Below are 24,872 nucleotides of genomic sequence, written 5' to 3'. Positions count from 1 at the left end.
TCGGGGCCTCCGGTAAGCCTCAGGCCCCGCCCACCGGGGGTGGGGGAAGATGCTCTTCCGTGACCCACAATTATTGGTGACTATTGACTGTCCATAACAGGAAAAGCGATTACGGATTGGCTGAGGCGAAGTAGTAGGGCGGAAAACTGGGTATAGCTGCCTGCACGCACGCTTGGTGCGTGCGCGGCGACGGCGGCAGGCAGTGGCAGTCATGGCGGCTCAGTGCGTGAGGCTGGCGCGGCGCAGTCTTCCTGCTTTGGCGTTGTCTCTCAGGTAAGGGGCACTTGGTCTCCCTGGGCGGAGGTGGGAGCGCGACCTCCCGCTCCGATGGGTGCCTTTCCCGACCCCGGGGCCTCCTTCCCGGCCTCGGCCCGGGAGCTGGGCATCTCCGGGCTCGCGGTTCCCCGCTGCGGGACGCGGACTGCCCCGCTGGGGCCTGCTCTGCTGCCAGGCTGCCCGCTCAGGGCTTGGGAGAGGCCGAGCATGGCCGCCTGGGCGGGAAGCGTGGAGCGGGCGGGCGCCGTGTCAGGAGGAGAGGACCGCAGCGCGGGGGCGTCTGGCTCGGACGATACGGTGGCCCACGTGCGCGTGTGGTCCAGGGCCTGCGGCGACGCCTCGCGCTCATTCACGGTCTCGGCGCTCACGGGCGCAGAGGCAGCGGCAACTTGTGCGGTTGAAGAAGCGACCAGAGAAGCCCGAGCCTTGTCCAAGGTCACGCAGCGAGGCCGAGCCCGGCCGGGTGTGCCTTGGGCAGGAGCTGTGGTTACTCATTTCCGTGCGGCGGCTCGAGGCCGGGGCCACAGCGGTGCTCGGGAAACTTCGTGTCGCAAGCTGCGTGTTGCCCGTTCACGGGCTTTTTCCACTCGGCCTCGAATTCCTTCACTCTGCCTTCTCCAGCGTCTGAGGTCAAAAGAGCAGTCGAACCTGTGCCGCTGCTGGGCGAAGAGTTTAGGCAAGGGAACGTTTCGGGCCTGAGGGCCACGAGTCAGTGCCCTTTTTTTTTTTTTTTTCAAACCTGCCCCTTTTGCTTTTTAAAAGTTCTACTTTAGAAGTTAGTATGGCAAGTACTGGCTGGAGGAACTGCCTAGAACCAAGTTATTGATTAGAGAAGCCACTGAGGGCCAAATTGGCCAAAAGCTGGGCAGTGAGATGTGGTTTTTCCCTGAAGGAGAGTAGGCAGGTGAGGTGAAGATCACTTTCAGTCGAGGTGATTAAGGGGTAAGTGCTAGCTTAATAAATTATATCTTAAAAACATAGGAGCCAAGAGCAACGACCCACGTGGAATACTTAAGTAAAAAGACCTTCGTCAAGTAATTGGTGGTTTTGTATTGGAATTAATTGCCAGGAAAGTGACCACCAAGTCAGCATCATTTCTGTCTCTAGAATGGTAGTTTTGTGGAAAGATGCTCAGCTAGGGAAAGGCAGGAGAGCTGACTGGTAGTCATAGCTCTCAGAGTAACTAGGCTTTCTGAGACTCAGTTTCCCTCTGCAGAACGAGATGACCCTGGGTGTGGGTCCTGTTGCATTCCTGGCCACACTTTGTGTTGGCTGTGCTTCGGAAAGGGGTCTGTGAAGAGCTGACCTGCAGAAAGGCTGGTGGCTGTCACACCCCCAGGCAGAACAACTGGAGAGGGAGATGGGCTTCACAACAGCACACTCAGTTTTTATTTAAATTCTTAGCTTTTTAAATTCACAAGAGTAAAAATATAAAATGGTCATCGCTCTCCACCCCCATGGTAAGACTGTAATGGATGCTTCCACTCTACTTCTTTCCACAGATCTAAGATATTAATAAGTACCCAGGATTTCTAGTTTGTCTTTACAAAAATAAGATCCTGTTTTGTGTATTTCTCTGTAAGTTGCATTTCTTAACAAAACATCCAAAATGTATCCAATAAATGGCAGTTTAACTCATTTTTAGGAGCTGCATAATATTACACATTGTGTTAGCAAGTTTATTCAACCATTTGCTCACTGACAAACATGTTTCCAACTTGTGGCTCCGGGGTGCTTCAATAAACAGCCTTGACTGAGTTCTGTGTGCTGGCAGCCTTCGCCTTCCTATTCGTTGAAGCAGTTTTTTTTTTTTTTTTTTTTTTTTGAGACGGAGTCTCGCTCTGTGGCCCAGGCTGGAGTGCAGTGGCACGATCTCTGCTCACTGCAAGCTCCGCCTCTCGGGTTCATGCCATTCTCCTGCCTCAGCCTCCCGAGTAGCTGGGACTACCGGTGCCCGCCACCACACCCAGCTAATTTTTGGTATTTTTAGTAGAGACGGGGTTTCACCGTGTTAGCCAGGATGGTCTCGATCTCCTGACCTCGTGATCCGCCCGCCTCGGCCTCCCAAAGTGCTGGGATTACAGGCGTGAGCCACCGCACCCGGCCGTTGAAGCAGTTTTAATCTGGGAAGAAAATTGAATGTAGCTTATTCTCAGATTGGACTGTGGCCTAATTTAAAAAGAGGTCCTGGCCGGGCGCGGTGGTTCACGCCTGTAATCCCAGCACTTTGGGAGGCTGAGGCGGGCGGATCACGAGGTCAGGAGATCGTAGACCATCCTGGCTAACACAGTGAAACCTCGTCTCTACTAAAAAAATACAAAAACATTAGCCGGGCGTGTTGGTGGACACCTATAGTCCCAGCTACTCGGGAGGCTGAGGCAGGAGAATGGCATGAACCCGGGCGGCAGAGCTTGCAGTGAGCCGAGATGGCGCCACTGCACTCCAGCCTCGGGGATAGAGCAAGACTTCGTCTCAAAAAATAAAAATAAAAAATAAAAAAGAGGTCCTCTGGTCCTGGTGAAGAAATCTAGATTTTAAGACTTTATCATTCGTTAATGGCTTTGTGACCTGGGCTTATCACTTGGTCTTGGCCTATTTCACCAATACATACCGCATGCTTTCCTGTCTTCATTCCTTTGTCCAAGCAGTTTCCTCTTCCTGAAGCTGCATCTATCCCATTGTCCCACCTCTGATCCCGTTTTTTGTAACTCTTACCTATCCTACAAAGCCTTTCATGGTCTTCCCTTCCCCAAGCTAGGTACGTCCTTCTACTCTGAGCCTCCCAAAGCACAAAGCACTTAGTTCCCTTTTTTTTTTAATCACTTTTTTTTTTTTTTTTGAGACAGTTTCCCTCTTGTCGCCCAGGCTGGAGTGCAGTGGCGCGATCTCAGCTCACCTCAACCTCCGCCTCCCTGGTTCAAGCGATTCTCCTGCCTCAGCCTCCCAAGTAGCTGGGATTACAGGCATGCACCACCATGCCTGGCTAATTTTGTATTTTTAGTAGAGACGGGGTTTTTCCATGTTGGTCAGGCTAGTCCCGAACTCCTGATCTCAGGTGATCCACCTGCTTTGGCCTCCCAAAGTGCTGAGATTACAGGCGTGAGCCAGCAAGCCTGTCTTAATCACTTTTAAATCCCAAATTACAGTGCTTTGGTTTAGATACCTTTTTTTTGCAAGATCTCTGCTGGTTCTGTCTTTGTCATCAGGATCAGCAGTAGGCCGGCCTCACTCTAGTAGTAGCTATTCCATAAGTACGTGGTTAGGTCTGGGCAGACTGTCTCAGTCACCTTAGAATGGAAAGAGGAGGTTAGTACTGTTCTGTACCAAGTACTGTAACGTGGCACATTGACATGTACGTTTAGGCATGTACTTACAGAAGATCTTATAAAAATAAAAAAGACAGAAACAGTGGCTCATGCCTGTAATCCCAGCACTCTGGGAGGCTGAGGGGAGGATCACTTGAGCCCAGGAGATCGGGGTTACAGTGAGTTATGATTATGCCACCATACTCTAGCTTGGGTGACAGCGAAACCCTGTCTCTGAAAATACATGGAGAGGCCAGGCGCAGTGGCTCACGCCTGTAATCCTAGCACTTTGGGAGGCCAAGGCGGGCAGATCACTTAAGGTCAGGATATCAAGACCAGCCTGGCCAACATAGTGAAACCCCGTCACTACTAAAAATACAAAAATTAGCCAGGTGTGGTGACGAGCAACTCGAGAGGTTGAGGTGGGAGTATCCCTTGAACCCAGGAGACAGAGGTTGCACTGCACTCCAGTCTGGGTGACACAGCAAGACTCTCTCTCAAAAAAGAAAAATATATCTATCTCTCTATCTATCTATAGCTATATATAGCTATAGATAGATATATAAATAGGTATATATAGAGAGAGACCAACCCTGTCTCTAAAAAATATATATGTTTATCTTAGATCTAATAAAGGCACATTGTATATGACTTATAGCTTTTATATTTACTAGTATAGCTTCTATATGTCAGGTACAGTGTGCCTTTATTAGATCTAAGAGAAATGTTTTCTCCCCAAGTAACAGTAAATAGTTTGAAGCTATTTTAAGTTTCTAAAATCATACATCTGACTTTAATAAGCACAAAAACTAAGTCTTCGTTTCTTATGTGTGGACTTCCCTGTAGGCCATCTCCCCGGTTGTTGTGCACAGCCACGAAACAAAAGAACAGTGGCCAGAACCTGGAAGATGACATGGGTCAGAGTGAACAGAAGGCAGATCCTCCTGCTACAGAGAAGACCCTCCTGGAAGAGAAGGTCAAGTTGGAGGAGCAGCTGAAGGAGACTGTGGTGAGGACTGTAAGGCTCCTGTGGGGGCGGGCTCGGCTGAACTGTTTCTCTCCTGGGCCACATAAAGGTTCCAGGTTTCATTGGTGACAGACTAAAGCCAGAGTTAAGCCGTTGTCCACGGCCTGCAGTGGGCCCAGGTGGCAAGTTACTGCCAAAGCAAAGACTAGAACCCAAATCCTGTGCAACTCTGGTTCTGGCAAGAGAATAATCTTTACACACTGTTATTTGTCATTGAATTAAAACTTAAAATCATCTTTACAAATGAGGAATGTTCAGTATGGTTGTTTAGGCTGGGACTTAGGAGAGGAAGCAGAAAATTCCAAGTACAAATGTTGGGAGCAGGAGTGTGGTTTTATGTGATGCTCTCATAGGCAGGTAGGAGTTTTATGAACTAGTAACATGGATTATTACTCCATGTGAAAACACATAGGTGGCACAAATCAAGTTCTTTAAGGATTTGAGAACATCAAACCCTGAGTGCTGGCACCATTCCAAACCCGTTACACATGTTAATCCTGGCTGTCAGGAGCGGGGCCAGGGCTCGAACTAGAACCATCTGGACTTGGAGCTCTTGCTCCTTGCCACTGCACAGTGATGGCCTGAAGACTGAAAATGGACGCAGTATAGAGGCCCCCACAGAGCAATTGAGGAAATGTTAAAAAGAGAAAAGCTAGCTGGGCGCAGTGACTTACCCCTCTGATAGCACTTTGGCAGGTTGAGGCAAAAGGATTGCTTGAGCCCAGGTGTTCAAGACCAGTCTGGGCGACATAGTGAGACTCCATCTCTAAAAAAAAATTTAAAATTAGCTGGGCGTGGTGGTGCACTCCTGTAGTCCCAGCAACCCAGGAGGCTGAGGTGGGAGAATTGCTTGAGCCCAGGAGGTTGAGGCTGCAGTGAGCCGAGATTACACCACTTCAGCCTGGACGGTAGAGCAAGACCCTGTCTCAAAAAAAAGAAAAGCTCAGATGAGTGAGCTTACAGGAAGGTGGTGAGACATGAGGAATATACTAGAACTCAGATGATGATTACACAAGGAATGTTTGAACTGAGCCACCTCTGGGTAACATTGAACATAGCAAAAGATCATGAGTGCAGCTTTTATTAAGCTTTCATTAAGCTGCCCTCCTTAGTCACATCTCAAAGGCAGTGATATTACTTCTGTTTTGACTTGTAGTTAGTTACACAGCCATTTTCCAATCAAGCTTGCTTTCCTATGACTTTGCTCCATATTAATATAAATCTCCTGGCCAGGCGTGGTGGCTCACACCTGTAATCCCAGCACTTTGGGAGGCCGAGGTGGGCAGATCACAAGGTCAGGAGATGGAGACCATCCTGGCTAACACGGTGAAACCCCATCTCTACTAAAAATACAAAAAATTAGCCAGGCGTGGTGGCAGGCGCCTGTAGTCCCAGCTACTCGGGAGGCTGAGGCAGGAGAATGGCATGAACCCGGGAGGCGGAGCTTGCAGTGAGCCGCGATCGCACCACTGCACTCCAGCCTGGGCGACATACAGAGCAAGACTCCGTCTCAAAAAAAAAAAAAAAAAAAAAAAAAAAAAATATATATATATATATATATATAAATCTCCCTTTTTTTTTTCCTTTTAGGAAAAATATAAACGAGCTTTGGCAGACACTGAGAACTTACGGCAAAGGAGCCAGAAATTGGTGGAGGAGGCAAAATTATATGGTACTTTCAACATAACATGGTGTTGATTCCAGAAAGAAGATAATGGGGCGGGGAAGGGGAAGGCCATGCATATGGAAGTGTCAGAGAGCAAGGCTGTGGGGTGGGGGGTCCAGCAGTTGCATCCCCTGCATTTTTTTAAATGATGGCTCAACAGCAAAGGTGTCTGAAGGAGCAGAAATCAAGTAGCTGAGACTAGCATGAAGAATTGTAAATAGGTGTGTCCTCCCCCACACAGAGACCTCGGTGGCAACCTGCAGCAGGTCAGCCTCTGATGCCCATCCCCTTAGCCCTCCGGAAGTAACACTGGCATCACTTCAGAACTCCCAGCGTGCTATATGCATTGCCACCTTTGGATGTTTTTGTCACTGTCCTTCCCATTTTTACAGTTGAGATCATTGAGGTTTAGTCACCTGCCACACATCGCAAAGCTGGTACGTAACGCCAGGCTCCCAACTCCACAGGCTGGTGTTTGAGTGCTGGTCGTGGATCTCTGCATGACTGACAGTGGGTATTAGAGATGCGGAACCTAAGGCTCGAGGGAGGGTAAATGGCCTGGCCTGGGTCAGACGGTGAGAGGCCACATGGAAACTAAGAGCCAGAGTCTCTTTCGCATTCACAGAGACTGAGGCGCTCATTGAAACACTTTCCTGGATACTGTGGCCTGTTTCTTGGTATTCCGCCTCTCTTTGTGGTAATGTGCTTTGTTGGTTCTTATCCTTTCCGAACTGTAAATGCCTGAGCTCTTGGTACTCAGTACCAGGCCTCTCTCCTCTCCCCTTGCTGTGCTCCCTGGGTGACTTACACACTCTTACAGGCTTAATGGCATCCACACACAAGTCTCGGCTTCAAACTCGGATCTTCCGAGTTCCAGTCCTCTATATCTTACTGCTTGCTTGACATCTGGGCTTGGATGTCTCAAGGGTATTTTCCCCTCTACTGCACTCCTTTCTTCACATTTTAGTGAATTCTAAATTTAGTAAATTCTGGGTCTCATCCCACAAATAGCTTTTGAGAGTTTTGTGCTGTTTTTTAAAGTTATTGAGCCATTGGAATTCTGAGGCAACTGATTTAACAAGTCATTAAATAGCCTCCACATCAGGTCAGCAGTGCTCAGTTTGGAATTGCCCTGTGCAGTTGGTATGGAGTGCAAATCATCTTCTTTAACTTCATCCAGGCATTCAAGCCTTCTGCAAGGACTTGTTGGAGGTGGCAGACGTTCTGGAGAAGGCAACACAGTGTGTTCCAAAAGAAGAAATTAAAGACGATAACCCTCACCTGAAGAACCTCTATGAGGGGCTGGTCATGACTGAAGTCCAGATCCAGAAGGTGTTCACAAAGCATGGCTTGCTCAAGTTGAACCCTGTCGGAGCCAAGTTCGACCCTTATGAACATGAGGCCTTGTTCCACACGCCAGTTGAGGGGAAGGAGCCGGGCACAGTGGCCCTAGTTAGCAAAGTGGGGTACAAGCTGCATGGGCGCACTCTGAGACCCGCCCTGGTGGGGGTGGTGAAGGAAGCTTAGCTGCTGTTGATGGGGTGGGTGTTTTTAAACTCACTTGATGTAACTCTTAAGGCTGGTTCATTGTTTCTCATCTATGAGTACGTGTGACCTTTTCCCAAACCTTATTGGAAACTTTAAGTAGCCAGTGGCTAAACAGAAAATGAAGCCGGTTGCACAGCTGCGTTAATGAACTCTAATTCAGGAGTCTGTTCCCTTTTAGTACCACACGTTGAATAGTTCCACATACTTTCAGAAGAGCGCAGCAGGGCCCTGCCGGGTCTCCCGAGCATCATGAGTAACGTGTCTGCTCAGACTCTGCTGACACCAAAGTATTTTAAACAAATAAAAGGTCTTGGGGAATTCTGTTTGGCTACCTGGGCACGCCAGTCTGCACCATGTGTCCCTGCGGCGCGTGAGTGACTGGCATATTTAGCCCGTCACATTTCATTCGCTGAAGGAAAGGCAGGAGAGTTGGAACATTTTTCTTACTTAAAAAAAAAGATCTTTGTGAAGAACATAGTGAGTTCGTTTGTCTTCAGTCAACAGCGGCTGAACCTGACCACTGAGAAATGGGCGTGGGCACTGACAATTCTCAGCACCATTATTTGGCCAGGAATTGAGCTTGGCTTGGCAAAGTTCCTTTTACCCTGTTCATCTAAATGCAGACATATTTAAATCATATTCAACTAGTTACTAATGACCTCAAGGTGTATTCCCTGGCAAAATGGACTTTCTCAAAATAGGACTGCACGCTTGGTGTACTTTAAATGTTAATGTTTAATTTAAAATTTTTATTTAAGAGGATTAAAGCCCTACTGTTTATTTTCCTACTTTCTGAAAACAATTTTGTGTCCTCTCATGGAGATCCTTCCCTCTGAGGCAAGCGTGGCTTAGCCTTCCCATTCTGTACTCCAGTCCTGAAGCTGTCAGCTTGACACGTGCGTGCGTGCACACTCACGTACACACATACTATACACACTTCTACACGGAAAGGGAGAGCCACACTCCCCCAGTGCAGCTGCAGCCTGTCATGGTAAGAATATGAAACACCCAGGAGCCACAGCAAGGGCACACGATTTGCAAAATCATCATCTTGCCAAAGGACTGTTCCTCATTTACATGGTCATCTAGGGCTTAGAAAAAGGCTGAATGATTGGAGTGTCTGTTACCAAAAAAAGAGAAAAGAACCTTTTGCTGCCTTTGCTTCTAGAATTGAAGATACTTGTGAAAGCCACTTGCTGCATAGAAAAGATGGGGCACAGTTTATTTCACTTCTAATTTTAAAAGACACAGGTAGTGGTCCCATAATACTTCATCTTGGGATACCATTCCCAAACATGTTCCACCTTTAAGATGCCTTAAGTTAATTTGGTCAGAAACAACTAAAGGCAGCATCGTATATTGAAGAAAACACATGACTGGGAGCTCCAGCGCTGCCTGTTTTCATGCTGTGGGGTTGTGAGTGCATCATCACCCCTGGAGCCCCCGAGTAAAATGGAGGCTAAGAAAAGTAACTTATCAACTAATTTCTGTGAATGTTTGCAGTCTCCTCCCGTCTCAGCTAGAGCTGCAGTTGCTAAAAAGCACTGAACTCAAAACCTAGAGGCAATATAGCTTAAGTAGCAAAATATTTTTTTACAATAAGCTTCAGTCATCCATAGTCACTGTAAGTTGGGTATCATCTGAAATGCTTAGAACCAGAATTGTTTCAAACTTGGGGGTTTTTCGGATTTTGGAATATAGTCAAGCATGGCTTAACCACAGGGCTGTGTTCTGACAAATGCGTTGTCAGGCAGTTTTTTCCTGTGAACACCATGTGTACCTACATGTACCTAAAAAACAGGTGGTTAGCCTACTCCACACCTAGGCTATATGGTGTAGCCTGTTGCTCCTAGACTGGAGGGCACGTTGCTGTACTGATACTCTTAGGCAGCTGTTAACACAATGGTGTCTGTGTATCTGAACATAATATAGTAAAAGTACAGTGAAAACTGTGTTCTAATATGTGGCTCCTCATTGACTGAGATGAGATTCTGTGCTTGACTGTTTGTTTGCATTATACTTGCTGGTTAAGTATCCCCCAATCCCGAAATCCAAAATGCTCTAAATAAGCATCTCCTTTGAGCATCATGGAGGCACTCAGAAAGTTTAAGATTTTGCAGCATTTCAGATTCAGGGATACTCAACCTGTAATAGGAAGATGTCTTTTAATTATGTGCATATTTACAGTAGGAATTAGAGATTTGTTTAGCTACATTCTAGTAGTTACTGGATTTAGCATAACTGCAGCATGAGTCAAGTGTTATGTGTGAATAGTCAGAACTGGAAGTCTCAGAGGCATCTGAAAGTCGGCCTGGCTTCCTGAAAGACAGACTCAGACCCATTTGGCTTTCTCTGGCTGTACTGCTGCTTTGAGGGAGGAGAGCACCTGGCATGAAAGGGTCTCTGCTGAAGAGAAAGCAACTTTAGGTCGGGTGTGGTGGCTCACGCCTATAATCCCAGCACTTTGGAAGGCCGAGGCGGGTGAATCACCTGAGGTCAGGAGTTCAAGACCAGTCTGGCAAACATGGTAAAAACCCGTCTCTATTAAAAATACAAAAAAATTAGCTGGGTGTGGTGGTGGGTGCCTCTTAATCCCAGCTACTTGGGAGGCTGAGGCAGGAGAGCAGTAAGCCAAGATTGTGCCATTGAACTCCAGCCTGAGCAACAAGCGCAAGACTCTGTCCCAAAAAACAAAAAAAAAAAGACAAAGTAACTTTAATCTTCTGGAGGAAAAACTGGTTTGATACAAAGTACCAAAGTGAAGTATGTCATGTGACAATCTGTATCTGTGTTTGAACTGTGGCTCACCCCTAGCTCTGTGTGGCTCCAAGAAGACATCTGATTTCAGAACCAGAGGTAAGAAGCAAGCGGTGACACTCTTGTTCTCAACTTGTTTAATATGGAAAAAGGTCATCAAAACTGTAGGCAGGGTTGCTGTTTTTAATACATATCTTGGGATGTTGGCCATTCAGATGGCATTATTTCAAATAAATAGAGTTATCCAAACTTTTTTTGACTTTTTTTTTTGAGAATTTTTTTTTTTTTTTTTTTTTGAGATGGAGTCTTGCTCTGTCAGCAGGCTGGAGTGTAGTGGCGTGATCTCAGCTCACTGCAACCTCCACCTCCCGGGTTCAAGCAATTCTCCTACCTCAGCCTCCCGAGTAGCTGGGACTACAGGCGTGCACCACCACACCCAGCTAATAATTTTTGTATTTTTAGTAGAGACAGGGTTTCACCACGTTGGCCAGGATGGTCTTGATCTCTTGACCTCGTGATCAACACGCCTTGGCCTCCCAAAGTGCTGGGATTATAGGCATGAGCCACCGTGCCTGGACTAGATTTTAACAAGACCTAATTCCGTGGGATTATGGTGGCTAATTTATCTTGAGAATTAAATATAAAGATGTGGAGGCTCTGAGCTGCCGACAGAGGTAAGGGACTACCATGACAGGAATAGTCGATGGGCTAACAGGCAGCCAATTACAACATTACCATTCCCTTGTGACCAAGGGTTAATACTTTAACATAAATTAATTATACATTCATTATGGTGTTTTAAAACAGTCAAGCCTAAATAAATTCTTCATACCATCAAAAAGATACACATACTAAAAATCTGCTTAAGCACAAAGTTTTTCATCTGACAGCTCTTGGCCTGGGCCATACACATTAACAGGGATCTTCTGCTTCTTCAAGCTTAATATAGTAAGTCTGGTAATCATTTTATATAAAAATAAGATTAAATTTAAAACCTCACCAAACTAGGATCCTGGCGTTGTAGAAAATCAGGGAGACACCAGAATAGCTAAAACCCATGGTTCTCAAGCAAGCTTGCATCCAGTCACCTGGAGGGCTTGTGAAAACAGCTCGCCGCACCCCGCCGCACACCACTTTGATTCAGGAGGCCAGGTGGGGCCTGCGTGTCTGCATTCTAACAAGTTCCTAGGGGATGCTGCTGCTGGGCCAGGAGCCCCACTTTGAGAACCACTGGGGCTAAGACAACTGTAAAAACTTAGCACCATCTCCATCACTGTTCAGTGGTAGCATCAGCTTTCTGTCATCCGCATTTACTGTGCAGGGGACAATGTGGAGGTGGCCCTCATGATACCACTGCTCAGTACTTTATTGTCAAAAGAGCAGTTCTGGGCTTAGCTAAAAGAGCACTTCTCTGTCAGCATGCAGTATAGTTTACAACTAAAGCCATATATAATATATTTGAAATATTTTATTTAATGCTGAAAATTTTACCCTAAGGGACAGTAGGATGTGTAAAAAGAAAAGGCACAGTAATTAAGTCATCCTTAGAAATGATGAGGTTTTCTTTCTTTCAAATAACTTCACTTTAATGTAACTTCAAACCCAAACATTCTGGGAGGTAAACAGTCTCTTGGTACCTACAGGGCCCGAGAGGCAAGTCAACCTCCTTGAAGAATGGAGCGCTGGAGTCTGAGCACTCCAAAGACTCTCTTTAAAGCAGGGTCTTGGACCAGAGAACCCTGAGCAGCTGGAAGACAAAAGACTTCCTCAAGTTTCAGGAGGAAGGTACCGTGGACATCCTTGAAAGAGGGCCCCAGAGAAAAACTTGTAGGCAGGGCTGGGAAGAAGCCATTTCTGAGTCTGATTCAAGACAGTGAAGACAGAGCAGCTCGAGGCTCAGGGCACCACCCGGGCTCCCTCGTGCTCCACCAGAACCACTGCCAGCCAACCGGTCAGACGGCTCTCGCCTGGCTAGTCTGAGGCCTCCGCTGGCACGGGACTGGCAACACTCTTAAAGATGCCTAGCCAGGTGGGCATGCTCATATTTTCAGTGGAAAGGTACTTGCAACTGAAGAAAATCCTGAGGAAACTGATGCCAGAATTCAGAACTCTTAGCCTTGAACTTTGTACAATGGATTCTTCCAAGTGAAATGCACTGCACGTCTAACAGCAGCACCGAGCAGCCCCGGAAAATGGGCTGAGAGGGCCTGGTGGTCCACATGTGTCCTACGTCCCTCCCACTAACGTGCTTTCCCATTCGTGGGGACGTGCTCACTATGGGAGCCTGCCCAAGGGACACGGCTCTACCCAAAGTGAACCAGCAGGCTCTGGCCGTATTCAAATGGGATGCAGGGTCAGCTTTGGGGTTTGGGAACTGCACGCTGAAACTGCTGCCGCCGGTGAAATGGAAGGTCATCTGGTCGCTGTGTTCAACAAATTCCTCTTCAGTTCCCAACAAAATGCCAGCCTGTTGTCCTCTGGCCTGATTTTCCTCATCTGCTACACAGCAGAGGAGTCTGGGCCCAAGCTGCCCCCATGTAAAGTGTCGCGTGCCCGGGGCTGCACTGGGGTCAGCTGTGGGCAGCGTGGGCTCAGAAAACGGGAGCCTGCAGGCAGCCCCGCCTGAGAAGAGCCTGTGTCACCAGGAAATAGCTGGTGGCTTGTCGGTCCAGCAGGAAAACACTGCTCCTGTCACCCACAATAGCTTTTGTACCAAAGGGAAGAACACTCAAAAGGAAATTATCCAACCTCACAATAAGCTCCCAACTGAACAGGTAAAGGCGGAGCATCATCTCAGTGTATGACTCGCAGGACTCAGTTAAAATACACACATCTGCTTCCCCCATGATCCAATATAAGTTGTTACTATTGCTTCTTTCAGAGGACCATGAAAAGAATTTCTATCTTAAAAAAAGGAACTCAATTTGTTTAAAAAAGAGCAACAATGGGGAAGCGGGTCCCCTCCCCCAAGTCATTTTGGCTGGCACACTGTCTGAGCATCACTCTGGCTTTCAAAGCGTCCCAGCTTCAAGACGCGTCCCTGGAGATCCAGCCGCTTTCTGTGAGGAAATTCAAAATCCTTTTCTTTAGGACTTTGTCCAGGTAGCTAGGAAGGCGGCTTTTGGAGGGGATTCCTTGCCGCTTCTGGAGGTGGTCTTTAATTATAATAGTCTTCACAGTCACGTAGCGGGCTGGACTCAAGTTTAAAGAGCTGCAGAGCACCTTCTCACGATCTGACAAGAGCTCGAAGCCTGGAAGGTTCTCAATGGCGGCGAACTCGCCGTCTTTGCCGTCCTCCTTTCCCCGTTTGGAGCCGGCTAGGTTTTTGTTCTCCTTCCTCTTCTCCCGTTTATGCCGCGCTGCCTCGTACTCTGCCGACTCTTCCATCTTGGTGATCCCGTTTCGCCGGTACCGCTGCAGTTCTCGGATCTTGGCCCGGAGCATTTTTTCTTTGTGCATGTTTTCAAAAAGGTCATCAAACTCCTTGCATGACATGAACTGGTACAGCGGCCTCAGCTTCAAGCGCAGCTCCTTCTCCTCCTTGGTGATCTTGCGCTTCAGCGCCTTTTCCTTCTCCTTCTTGTCCTTCCCCAGGAAGGCTGGCACCAGATTATAGTCACGGGCGATGTTCTTCCGCCGCTGTCTCTCTTTCAGCTTCCGCACGTACATGTCCACGTGGGCGCGCTTCAGCTCGATCTCCACGTCATCGTCGTCATAGTTGACAGAGAGCCCGCTGATGAGCGTCTCGGCATCCTGGTCGTACTCGATCTCGTAGTCGTCCCGCAGTGGCATGTAGCCCAGCTGCTGCTGCTCGGCCACGGAGATGTCCAGCGGGGGCAGCGGGGTGGTGAGGCTGGGTGAGAGGGGGCCTCCGCTGGGACAGGTGTGGTCTGTCACGCGGTTGGGGATGGTGTCGGGGATGCAGGCCTTCCCCAGGTTCCCGTGGATGTACATGCTCACGTAATGCTCCATCACCTCTTGGGGAGTCCGCGAAGCACCGACGTGGGCGGCCATATCTTCCTACGATGACAAAGGGCAGAGGTTACTTCCAACATCAGGGTGTCAGATTTAGGTTCTGCACAGATTCTCTTCATGTTTTTACAAAGGCTGACCTAGAGTACTCCCCACAGCACCGTTACCCACCCTCCCCAAAGGCATTCGGTCACACGCTCTCTTATGAGCTGGGCTCAGGGGAGAGATGACAATGTTGAACCAACACACGCTGATTCTGTACATGAGGAAGTGAAGACCCAGAGAGGCACAAGCTGGCACAAGGTCTTGGGGTGAGCTGGTGGCAGAGCTGAGGCCAGAACCCCTGGCTGAGGTCTGGACTTTGTTCTCATTCCCCACCTGGGACCAGAGGAGCCCACCTGGTACTTCCGTAAACCCTGCACTCAGGGGCTATCTGAATGTCCCAGGACACAGCTGGGCAGGCCAGGGAATGCCTGAACTCGCCTCATTCAGACTAGAAAACGGGCTTGTCCCAGGGTGTGAGGCCAGGCCAAGTCCACGGCACTGCAGGAGGGGACCCAGTAATACCATGTTGCCGCCTGCTGGAATAGAAAGGGCCAGGACACATCTGTGACACTTGTCCTGGCCGCACACCCATCCTGGCCTTCATGCACCAGGGGGGCTGGCACGGCCCTTTCCTAGGCAGGGACTGCAGAAGATGGGCCTGTGGCTCTTCAAGGGAGCAGGCCTTCATTTTTAGCACCTTCCACGGTTAAGCAGCTGGCTGGGAGTCTGCCACCGGCTGACAGCATTCATCATTCCTGCAAGAGGGTAACCCATAAATATAAGGTTTAATGGAAGGAAACCATATAACTCCCTCAATCTTTTCCTTCTGCCGAGAGGCCTCTTCCTCAAAGTCAACCGCTAAAGCCACTTCAGAAAGTAACTGCCCAAAATGCGCACTCATTCCCTGGCCACCGCCTCTCAGCCACCCAGCCCCCACCTGCCTCTGCCCGCCTGGGTGTGGAACCAGCGCTGCCTGTAGCACTGCCAGAGGCCCAGCTGAAAGCAGAGGGACTGCCACCCCATCCAAGCTGATGACTGTGAGCTGGCGTCTGGGAGAGAGGTGTCCTGGGCTCCAGGAACGGATTGGATCCCACAGCTGGGGCTGCCTCTGGCACACATGCCTGGAGCCGAGGTGCTGGACCCTTCCCCCAGCCACCTTGGGCCCAGGAATCTCCAGGACTGTGACTACAGAAGGCAGTGCCAAAACCCAACTGTGGGGCCTCTTTGAGAATCATAAAGTAAAAATATTAGAGCTAAATGTTGATTCTGGTCTTACGGGGACAATGACTGCTTCTTTTAAAAACATCACTGTTTGCAGCAAATCTGTTCATTTTATTTCCCCAGGAAGCATTTGGCCTAAAACAAAACACAACACCAAGTTACAACTATCGCCGGCAGCTACTGCCACTCTGTGTGACCCAGGCTGGTCACTGCCCATCTCTGAGCTTCGGGTCTGTCATTGCCAGAAGAGGAGACACGTGCAGCCCCATGCACCTCACATGGGTAAGAAAAGGCTTCAGGGCCAGAGTGGGCCCCACACAGCGGGCGCGAAGTCCCCTCTCATGGAGCAGCCGGGGCAGAGGCCACCGGGAACTCATGCTCTTCCCCCACAACCTTGGGGCCAGGGAGCCCCAGGATCCGCACTGGCCTCTGAAACAGATAACTACAGGCCGTGTCTACCTAACAGAAAAACAGTCCCTAACGCCCGCCCTTTAGGAAGGAAAGGGTCATGTTGGGTGGAAATCCTGGGTGAACATCCTGGGGTGCCTGGAGGGTGGGAATTACCATCCCAACGCCTCACGTCTGTGCTTCCACCCCGCAGGCAGGCGGCAGGGACAGAGCCGGCCTTGGCCTGTGCAGCTTCTCCAGCCATCGGCACCAGCTTCTGTCCAAGGCTGCGGAGGGGCTGCTGCATACACAGCCGACTCAAGAGGCCAGTTTCCAGGAGGCTCCAATGGCTGCTGCACCAGGTTCCCAGGCACGTGAGGCTGGGTGTCCCCCTTGTCCCAGAGACTCCGTGGTGCCGGGCTGCTTACCCGAGGTCACAAGGTGAGTCAGTGGGGCCTCCCTGGCATTGGCCCTGGTCTCTCAAGCCAGTGAGACTAGCAGGAAGAGGCCTGCAGACTTCTCACTTGCAGAGATGTTTTTAAAACATCTTACTTACTTGGCAGATTTTCAAGTTAGCAACACTAGGTCAGCCTCCAAAATCCTTCAAAAATCTGGAAGTCTGGGAGCACGAACCCGTCGGCGTCAGCCGGACTCCTTAGTGCGCCTCGCGGGGTCTACAGCTGTCCCTGGCTCCTGCCTCGCACCTGTCAGGAGCTTCCCAGCACCCAGCCAGACATTGCAGGCCTGGCAGCGCCCACCCTGCTGGAGGTGCCCTTTGCTCCTCATGACCAGGCTCAGAGCCAGGCTCCACCTGGTAGGGCAGTGAGGAGGCAGGTGCGGCCACAGCGTGCGCTCCGTCTCGGCAGCTTTCCCCTGCGCTGGATGCTGTTAGCTTCCCTCCCACAACTCCCCTTTATCCAAGACCAGGTCACCGGGTCCAGGAAGCCTTCAGTGACCCCCAGGGCCGGGCTCAACTCTTTCCATCACTTGTGGTCCTCTCAGCTTGTTTCCTGACCTGCCATCCCTCCTTTTGCAGGTTTTACCAATAAAATTTAAAACAACAGCAGATAAGCGCGTCTACGCCCATCATCCCACTCAGCCCGTGCACTGCCCACAGAGGAGGAGTGTTCTTACCGCCTACGCTTTTCAGATAAGGAAAGTAAACCTGAGGGTGAGCCCCTGCCAAAGGCACGAGGCCAGTGAATGCTGAGCCACTTCAACACCAGGCAATGTGGCTAGGAGCATACACCCGTCACCATGCGCCTCCCACCATCCCGCGATGCAGCGCACACCAGGAGGGGGTCCTAGCTGCTTCCCGATGTTCTGATGAGAGGCAGAGCAAAGCCGGACACTGAGCTTCTGCTCTTCTTTCTGGAACAAGCATGTTGGAGACATGCCGCAGCTCAGGCTGACCCTGCCCCCATGATGTGCAGTGAACACAGGCCTTTGCACCCGGCATCGTGCACGAGGCTGCCAGCCCTGCAGCCTCCGGAGGATCTCCTGTCCCAGGCAATGCCGCAAAGCCCTGCAGCACTGCTGTCTTTTCCTCACCCCCATCTGGTCTGTGAAGGACGAGGCAGAGGACAGCTCATCCCGGCCCCAGGCTGGGCTTCTCCCGGTGGTTTGGGGCCAGGCGTCATCTCCAAAGGGAGGCCCAGCACCAGCTCCTTTTTCTCCAAATGAAGAGGTCTCAAAAAGCCAGGAAGGCTCAGTTCCCCAGGGAGCTGGGTGTAAGGAAGGGGGTCCCACCAGGAAAGGGCATTCTGCAGGCAGAGCTCTTAAGGAGCAGCTGGGCACACTGGTGGCCCCTGCAGGGCCAGGAGGCAATGGAATCTGTGGGACAGGAGACTGGACTATGTCCTAAAGGACAGGAGGGAACCGCCAGCCCCACGGGCAGAGCAAGGTAAGAAACACACCAGCCACAGGCCGCAGGTGGCAGCGTGGGAGGGCTCCAAGCCGAGCCCACGCGTGCATTTCCCATCTGCACAGGTCAGAGAGCCCTGACATGTCACCTGCCTGGCCACTCCGCAGAAGCATGCAGACATGGGAGGGCCCCACCTGCCACCCAGGCCACCAACCCCTCTTAGGAGCTCCAAGCCCCACCTCCATGCCGCATGGGCTCCAGGCTGACTAGGCTGTCCTCATCACATTCCACAGCAAAGTCACTCCAGCACCACCAGTCTCAGCTCAGCCTCAGACACTGGGCCAACGACTAGGGCCACCTGCAGCTGGCGGCAGGACAGAGCGGCCGGGCAAAGGTAGGCATGGATGCCAACAGCCCTCAGGGCTGGCACACCAACTCAGTCACGGCCATGCGGTGGCCCCTGGCTCTTCCCTCTTCCAGCCTTGTCTGTCACCTTTAAAGAGATGACTTGAGGACACCGGGTCACCCTGTCTCTTCCCCTTCCCTCCTCCCTGCTCCAACAGCTCAACTCTCAGCACAAGCATCCCTCTGATGCCAGAGGCTGGGGACTTACTGGCTTTGCAGCCACTGCTTCCAGGTGTCAGATCTTTCGGAGACCCCACTGACCCTGGCCACTGCCCCCAGCCTGTTCCAGTGGTAAGCCCTGTAAGCCTCAGTTCTAGGTCTCTCTGAACTCAGAGACCTCAGTGACTTAGAGTTGTCATTGGCCCTCAAGGTGACTGACACCTTCAGGTCAGATAAGGCTACCTGTGACAGAGATTTCAAAAGTGGCATTCCTCACTGTGGAAAACAGCAGGGCGGTTCCTCAAAATCACACACAAGGCCAGGCTTAGCCTAACCCCAGCACTCTGGGAGGCTGAGGCGGGAAGATCACTTGAGCCCAGAAGTTCATGACCAGCCTGAACAACACGGCAAGACCCTGTCTCTACAAATAATTTAAAAATTAGGCGGGTGCGGTGGTACATGCCTGTAGTCCCAGCTACTTGAGAGGCTGAGGTAGGAGGATCACTTGAGCCCAGGAGGTGGAGGCTGCAGTGAGCCATGACTGTGCCACTTTGCACTCCAGCCTGGGTGATAGAGTGAAACCCTTAAAAAAAAAAAATTACACACAGAACCTAATCTAGCAATTCCACTTTTATTCACCCAAGAGAACTTAAAGCAGGATCTTGAAGAGATCCCCAAACACCACGTTCATAGCAGCCTTATTCACATTCGCCAAGAGGTGGAGGCAGCAACCGAATGTCCGTCACAGCTATGTAGATGAACACATTATGCCACACAGATGACAAGGGATTGTTCAGCCATGAAAGGAAGGCCGTGCCGACACATGCCACAACACAGATGATCCCTGAGGACATGAGGCAAAGTGAAATACGCCAGTCGGAAAACGACAAATGCTGCAGGACCCACGTATATGAGGTCCCTAGCGCCACAGACGGGAAGTAGAATGGGGGTGCCAGGTACTGGGGAGGGGGGAGGGGGAGTGAGTGTTGAATGGGGACAGAGTTTCAGTCTGGCAAGATGACAAAGTTCTGGAGGTGGCTGGTGGTGATGGCTGCACAACACTGTGAGTGGACTTAATGCTTCCAGACACTTAAAAAGGGTTAAAATGGTAAATTTTATGTTACACATATTGTACCACAATAAAAATCAATATATTTTTAAGTAATTTGGAAGTTTTATAAAGTGACATGTCTTACCACTCTACCCCAGTGGTTCTTAAAGTGGGGTCCCACGGCGGCCGCATCAGCAGCACCTAGGAGGTTGTTAGAAATGCAGATTCTAAGCCCCACCCCTGACTCAGCAGCTTGGGAGGTGGGGGTGACTCATATGAGCCAGGCATCCTGGGTGTCCTGCTGCGGGCTGGAGTTGGAGACCATCTCTGTGTGCCCTGCCCCTCCCAGCCACTCTCCCATCCGGGCTGTCCCTCCCCCTCCCGCCATCCTTAATGGCGATCCCTGGAACCCCAGCAGGATGCTTGGGCTGGGGTTGACGCACAGTGGAGCCTTGTGCCCCGGCGGGGAAGGTAACTCCCCCCTTCCCATGGTTCCCAACCGCGCCTCACAGCCCCCTGGGGTTCTTTCCATCCATCCACACTTCCAGACCTCGGCCTCAGAGGTGACAATCCAGCAGATCTAGGGGGATCCCTGGGAATCCTAGGGGATCCTGGGGCATGGCTGGTGAACAATGAAACAGATGGTTCTAGGCATGGAGTCAGAAGCCTTGGGTTGAAATTCCACATTCCCACATCACCCACAGTTGTTTCCTCGTTTGTAAAAGTGGGGAGCACCTGTCTCAGGGATTAGGGGATGGGGAGATGGTGAGAGGGGTGCATGTCAAAGCACCTGCTCAGGGCCTGGCATTGGCGAGCAGACACTGGGTGATCACAGAGCCTGAGCCAGCTTCAAACCCCAGCAACGCTCTTGTACCTGGCACCCAGGGCTTTTCACCAGCTTCCTCCGTCACCCAAAGCTGGCTTTTGCCTGGCCCTGAATACACCAGACTCTTAAAACACAAAACCCTTCCTTCCTCCACACTCTCCTCTACCTGCACAGCCATCTTGTGTCCTTCCCTCCACAGGACATCCTGAGGCCCACTTGCCCACAAGGCACCCGCCAGGTGAGGCAGCTGTCTTCCTCTCAGCCTGTTCTCACCACAGGGGCTGGCGCATACCAGGCCCCGAGGCAGTGCTAACTGAATGAATGAGTGAGAGAATGAATGCACACACAAGGCAGTGACCATCGCTGTGTCTGGCCTTCTGCCACCTCCTGGGTGTCCACCATCATCTCAAAGGGTGCAGCTCTACTCAGCACACCCCACCTGGCTCCAGGAAGGAGCCTGAGTGTTGATGTGTGTGCACAAGGCTTTCCATGGTTCACAGAGAACTTCACATGCTCATTTGATTCAAAACTACAAGGGCCAGCTTGAACCCCACTTCCCCGCCAAAGCCCTCCTGACCGCCACTTGCAGAGGAGCACTGGCCCTCCTCAAGCTCCTCAGCGTCAGTCCAATTTCTCTGGCAACCAGTCAACAGCTCTGGCTCCTCAGCCACCGCTGCGACATGCCCTCAGCTGTCACCTGTGTTTGTGTCTGTGTTCCTGTGCTCCAGCAGGGCCTGCATCCTCTGACTCTTGGAATCTTGCGCTGAACCCATCACAAACCGGCCGTCCGGGGAGGCCAAACCCCGCTAATCTGACTCTAGGCCACTGCTTGCCAACTCTTTCCCGCTGTAGCCAAGGTCCTTTCACCTGTTCTCTCTGCTAACACTAGCACACGGGTCGTCCCTAAGCCCCCAGGTGTCACTGTTAACCCTGCTCAGCTACATCCCCGTCCCCTTCAGGCCCTATCCCCCACCCTGGTACAAAGTGTGATCACAAAGCTGCCAGATTTGGCCATAACCCACCCTTTCCCATGAATCCCACATGTAGTTGTACAACCCCCAGGCCAGGTGTCACCATTTGCCATCTGAAAGTAGAACTCGACAGGTCTCATCTTTTGTCACATCACTGTCCCCAGCCCCCACACCATCTCCTTCCACACTCACAGTCGCAGCCCATGAAGCCCAGGCCCTGCCTCCACACTAATCTCCAGTGAATCAGGTCAAGCCCTTCCAGTCCATCCACTCCTGCGGTGGCACCGATGGCCTCCCAGCCTCTGACCCACATTGCTTAATGCTCTCACCCAGAATGGGTTAGGGCCCAGGCTTTGGAGTCACACAGGCCTGCGTTCATTCCTGGCTGTATCACATGAATGCCATGGAATCCCTGACAAGGCGCTTAGTTTCTTACAGCTGCTGTTCTTCAACTGTAAGATTAAGAACCCACCCCCGAGGGCTGCTAGGAAGATCCCGCAAGACACATAAGGGAAGAGCCTGGCCCAGAGCGGGCAGAGGCTAAATATGCCAAAGTGGGACACGCCAGCTCTGTGCACATAGCTGGATACGTGCTCAGAAGAGCACCACCCATCTCAGAGCTGCAGAACAGCCTCAGAGGAAGAAAAATAAAGTCCCGGGGGGTAACGCAATGAGGTTCTGCCAGGGAGATGGCAGCACGACCAAATACTGGTGCAGCGCACCCCCCGAGCCCTGACTGCAATGCAGGCTCTCAGGCCTCGCCGTGGCCTCGCGCTGGTGCAGTGGGAGAACGCCCTGACCACAGCCTGGCCAGGTCCCCCGTGCACCAAGCCCAAGCCCCATGCTCTTCCTCTCCTGGCTCTGTCTCTTCTAACAGCTGAGTCAGAATCTGCATTTTCACCAGCTCCCCAGGTGGTCTGTGTGCACATTAGTTCGGAAAGTATTGTTTGAGAAGAGGCCTCTCCACTTCTAGCCTGGTTTCTTCCAAAACCACACAGATGTTTTTGTTCCCCATGTCTTGTGTTCTGTGTATTTTCCACAGCGCCGCAGGGAAGGCAGTGCAGACAGTGTAGTTAAGAGTACAGGCTCTGAAGTCAAACTGATCCGTCCAAAGCAACTGCCAAGGGCTGTCGGGAAAATGTCCTGAGATACGCGCAGATATGCCGGCAAGGCTCTGCGCCTCCTTAGCTGCTAACGTAGAGATTAAGTGCTGGGATGGTGAAGGGAAGGGCCCTCTGAGGCACTGATATTTAAGTGGAAAGATCAATCCTGGGCCATGATTTGCGGGGAGAGCACTCTAGGTAGAAGAAATATAAAACGATCAAGGGAGGTAACAGATGAGATCTCATTGCTCAACACTTCTGAGGCTGCCTTAATTGAAGTAAAAGCCACTGAGGCCAGTGTGAGGCGCTTTGTGCTTCCAAAGCTCGCTCCGGTTATGGTGTGTGGAATGGGGGAATGGGGTGGAGGCGGAATAACGAACAAGGAGGCTCCCAAAGTGGTCAAGGCAAGACGTAAACGTAAACATCAGCCGGGACTATGGCTGTAAGAAGTGGTTTGTTCCGGATGTACTGTGAGGAGACAGCTGATAAACTGGATCAGGAACTTAGTGGAACAAGGAACTAAGAAGTGGAGAGGACACCGAGAGGCAGGTAGGACAGGGAGGCGGCTGGACATGGAGGGCTGGTGCTAGGGAAGAGCTCTGGACCTAGGACCAAGTCAGTACCACACTTTAAGCTCCCTGAATGCAGGGATAAAGCCTTCTCTTTCCTTCAGAGTTCTCCGCCACTGTGGAATCTGCACAGAACCCATGCTCAGTGCATATCCACAAACCGCATGGAAGGACAAGGTGGGACAGAGTTTCTGAAAAATGGAGATCCCAATGCTGATGACCATTAGTTGAGGATTTGTAAAGGAGCATCTTCTCTAAGGAGCTAGGAGGAGAATCAAGATTCCAGGGCTTCAGAATGAGTGTGTGAGGCGGCCCTGAGACTCAGGAAAGGAAAGCAAAAGGCAATCAAAGCAGCCCAGGCAGGACTGCTGGAGAGGTGGCAGCGAGACGGATGCTGCTCCGAGAAGCAGGCACCTGGTGTAGCAGGGGAAGACTCTGGAAAGCTAAGGGCGCTGGGGGTGTCTCACTCCCCTCCTTCTCAGGGTGCCTGGGGATGGCCACATGTCTTTGGTGGTTATGAGTGGGAATACGGCTAGAGATTTTCTCCTTTCTAATACGGATGCAAGCTTCCAGAGTGGAAGGAGAGCTGAGAGACCGCCCAGAGAGAACCACCATGTTCGTCTCTCAAGGACAGAACCTAGCACACGATGTTGCTAGCGTTAAGTGGATCCAGCCCAGCTCTCACCGCTCCCCACACAGAGCTGTCTCTACAGGAATCTCAAAGGTAAAGAGAGCAAAACCCAAGCCCCAGGCCTCCCAGGCCAGGCCTCTTTGTTCATTCTTTACTGACCATTCGCACAATGTCGTGGGTTGTGAGGACCGAAGCATAAACCAGGCACGCTACCCACAAAAGACCGTGTGCACTGGCGGACCACACAGGGCACATGCATACAGTGACAGCAAACGGGGCTGCCCCAGAGACCCCGAGACAAGCCGCAGGGCGCCCACCGTTCTCCTTCCCTGGTGCTCCCACCGCTTTCTGTCGAGTCTGTGGGCCTGCCTGTCTCCACGAACTCAGGTAAGGCACCGAGTCTTGCCCAACGTCTGCACTCCGCAAACGCCTCTGAAGGCGTCCCTGAAGGTGAGGGAAATGGCTCTGCTGTCAGAAGCCAGCGTTCAAAGCCCCACTTGGCCCCGTCTCGGCTGCGTGACCTTGGGCGCGTCACAGCCTCTCAGAGCATAGGTTCCGACAGGTGCCCGACTATAAACCGGCAGCGTCGCCCTCCCCACCTCCGGGGCCTTCCGGGGTGCGAAGCGAGCGAGCAGGTCCAGCGCTGCCTGGGCGCCCAATTACAGAGAGGCGCGGGCCTTCCAGTGCCCTAGCCAGGACCCGGCCCCCGTCGCGCCGCTCACCCAGTTTCCGAAGCCGAACTGCTCGATGGCGTCCAGCAGCAGCTGCTCCTCGCGACTGGTCCAGCCGCCCTCGGCCTCGGGCCCCCAGAGCGTGAAGCGCCCGCCGTCCACCAGCTGGTAGCCGTGGTAGCGGCGGTGGTGGCCGATCTCGGCGCCGGCCGAGAAGCACTCGGGGCACAGCTCGATGTCCTGGCACTCGGTGCAGCGGAAGCGCAGCGGGCTCACCTCGGCCAGGCAGTACACGCAGTACTTCTTCCCCAGCTCCGCCATCTTCCCCCGCTCGCCGCCCGCCGCCCGGCCCGCCGCAGCCGCCGCGACCCCGGCCGTCAGCGCCCCGCCGCCCGCGGGACCCGCCGCCGCCGCCGCG

General features: G+C 51.6%; 2 protein-coding genes and 1 long non-coding RNA gene across 4 annotated transcripts; 1 reads left to right on the top strand and 2 right to left on the bottom strand.

Moving 5' to 3' along the window:
• The first annotated feature begins 165 nt into the window (after nt 1-165).
• Nucleotides 166-8,610, top strand: GRPEL1 (GrpE like 1, mitochondrial). The gene is made up of 4 exons (XM_032136031.3): nt 166-273; nt 4,428-4,590; nt 6,199-6,280; nt 7,455-8,610. The coding sequence occupies exons 1-4, from the start codon at nt 212-214 to the stop codon at nt 7,799-7,801; spliced, it is 654 nt and encodes a 217-aa protein (XP_031991922.1). The 5' UTR covers nt 166-211; the 3' UTR covers nt 7,802-8,610.
• Nucleotides 3,357-24,817, bottom strand: TADA2B (transcriptional adaptor 2B). Of its 2 annotated transcripts, XR_009210531.1 has the most exons (3): nt 24,506-24,804; nt 11,580-14,599; nt 3,357-3,563 (listed from the first exon to the last, which is right to left on the bottom strand). XR_009210531.1 is itself a non-coding variant. In XM_032136030.2 (2 exons), exons 1-2 carry the CDS (start codon nt 24,773-24,775, stop codon nt 13,607-13,609), a joined length of 1,263 nt encoding a protein of 420 aa, XP_031991921.1. In that variant the 5' UTR covers nt 24,776-24,817; the 3' UTR covers nt 9,425-13,606. The 2 variants fall into 2 exon arrangements, 1 of the variants encoding a protein (XP_031991921.1); XM_032136030.2 differs by lacking the exon at nt 3,357-3,563 and having other exon boundaries at nt 9,425-14,599; nt 24,506-24,817.
• LOC131381655 (uncharacterized) lies at nt 19,245-20,122 on the bottom strand. Its single transcript, XR_009210532.1, has 2 exons — nt 19,829-20,122; nt 19,245-19,721 (listed from the first exon to the last, which is right to left on the bottom strand). It is a non-coding gene; the product is annotated as an uncharacterized LOC131381655 (long non-coding RNA).
• Nucleotides 24,818-24,872: the final 55 nt, after the last annotated feature.

This window comes from Hylobates moloch, unplaced genomic scaffold, assembly GCF_009828535.3.
Source record: "Hylobates moloch isolate HMO894 unplaced genomic scaffold, HMol_V3 SCAFFOLD_17, whole genome shotgun sequence".
In the NCBI taxonomy this organism is placed as follows: Eukaryota; Metazoa; Chordata; class Mammalia; order Primates; family Hylobatidae; genus Hylobates; species Hylobates moloch.
Note: the sequence above shows the minus strand (reverse complement) of the source record. Positions and strands in the feature narration are given on the sequence as shown.

Coding starts and splice junctions, on each gene's coding strand:
- GRPEL1 (XM_032136031.3), top strand. CDS start 212: ATGGCGGCTCAGTGCGTGAGGCTGGCGCGGCGCAGTCTTCCTGCTTTG. Junction 274..4,427: donor GCTTTGGCGTTGTCTCTCAG/GTAAGGGGCACT, acceptor ACTTCCCTGTAG/GCCATCTCCCCGGTTGTTGT. Junction 4,591..6,198: donor AGCAGCTGAAGGAGACTGTG/GTGAGGACTGTA, acceptor TTTTCCTTTTAG/GAAAAATATAAACGAGCTTT.
- TADA2B (XM_032136030.2), bottom strand. CDS start 24,775: ATGGCGGAGCTGGGGAAGAAGTACTGCGTGTACTGCCTGGCCGAGGTG. Junction 14,600..24,505: donor AGTTCGGCTTCGGAAACTGG/GTGAGCGGCGCG, acceptor TTGTCATCGTAG/GAAGATATGGCCGCCCACGT.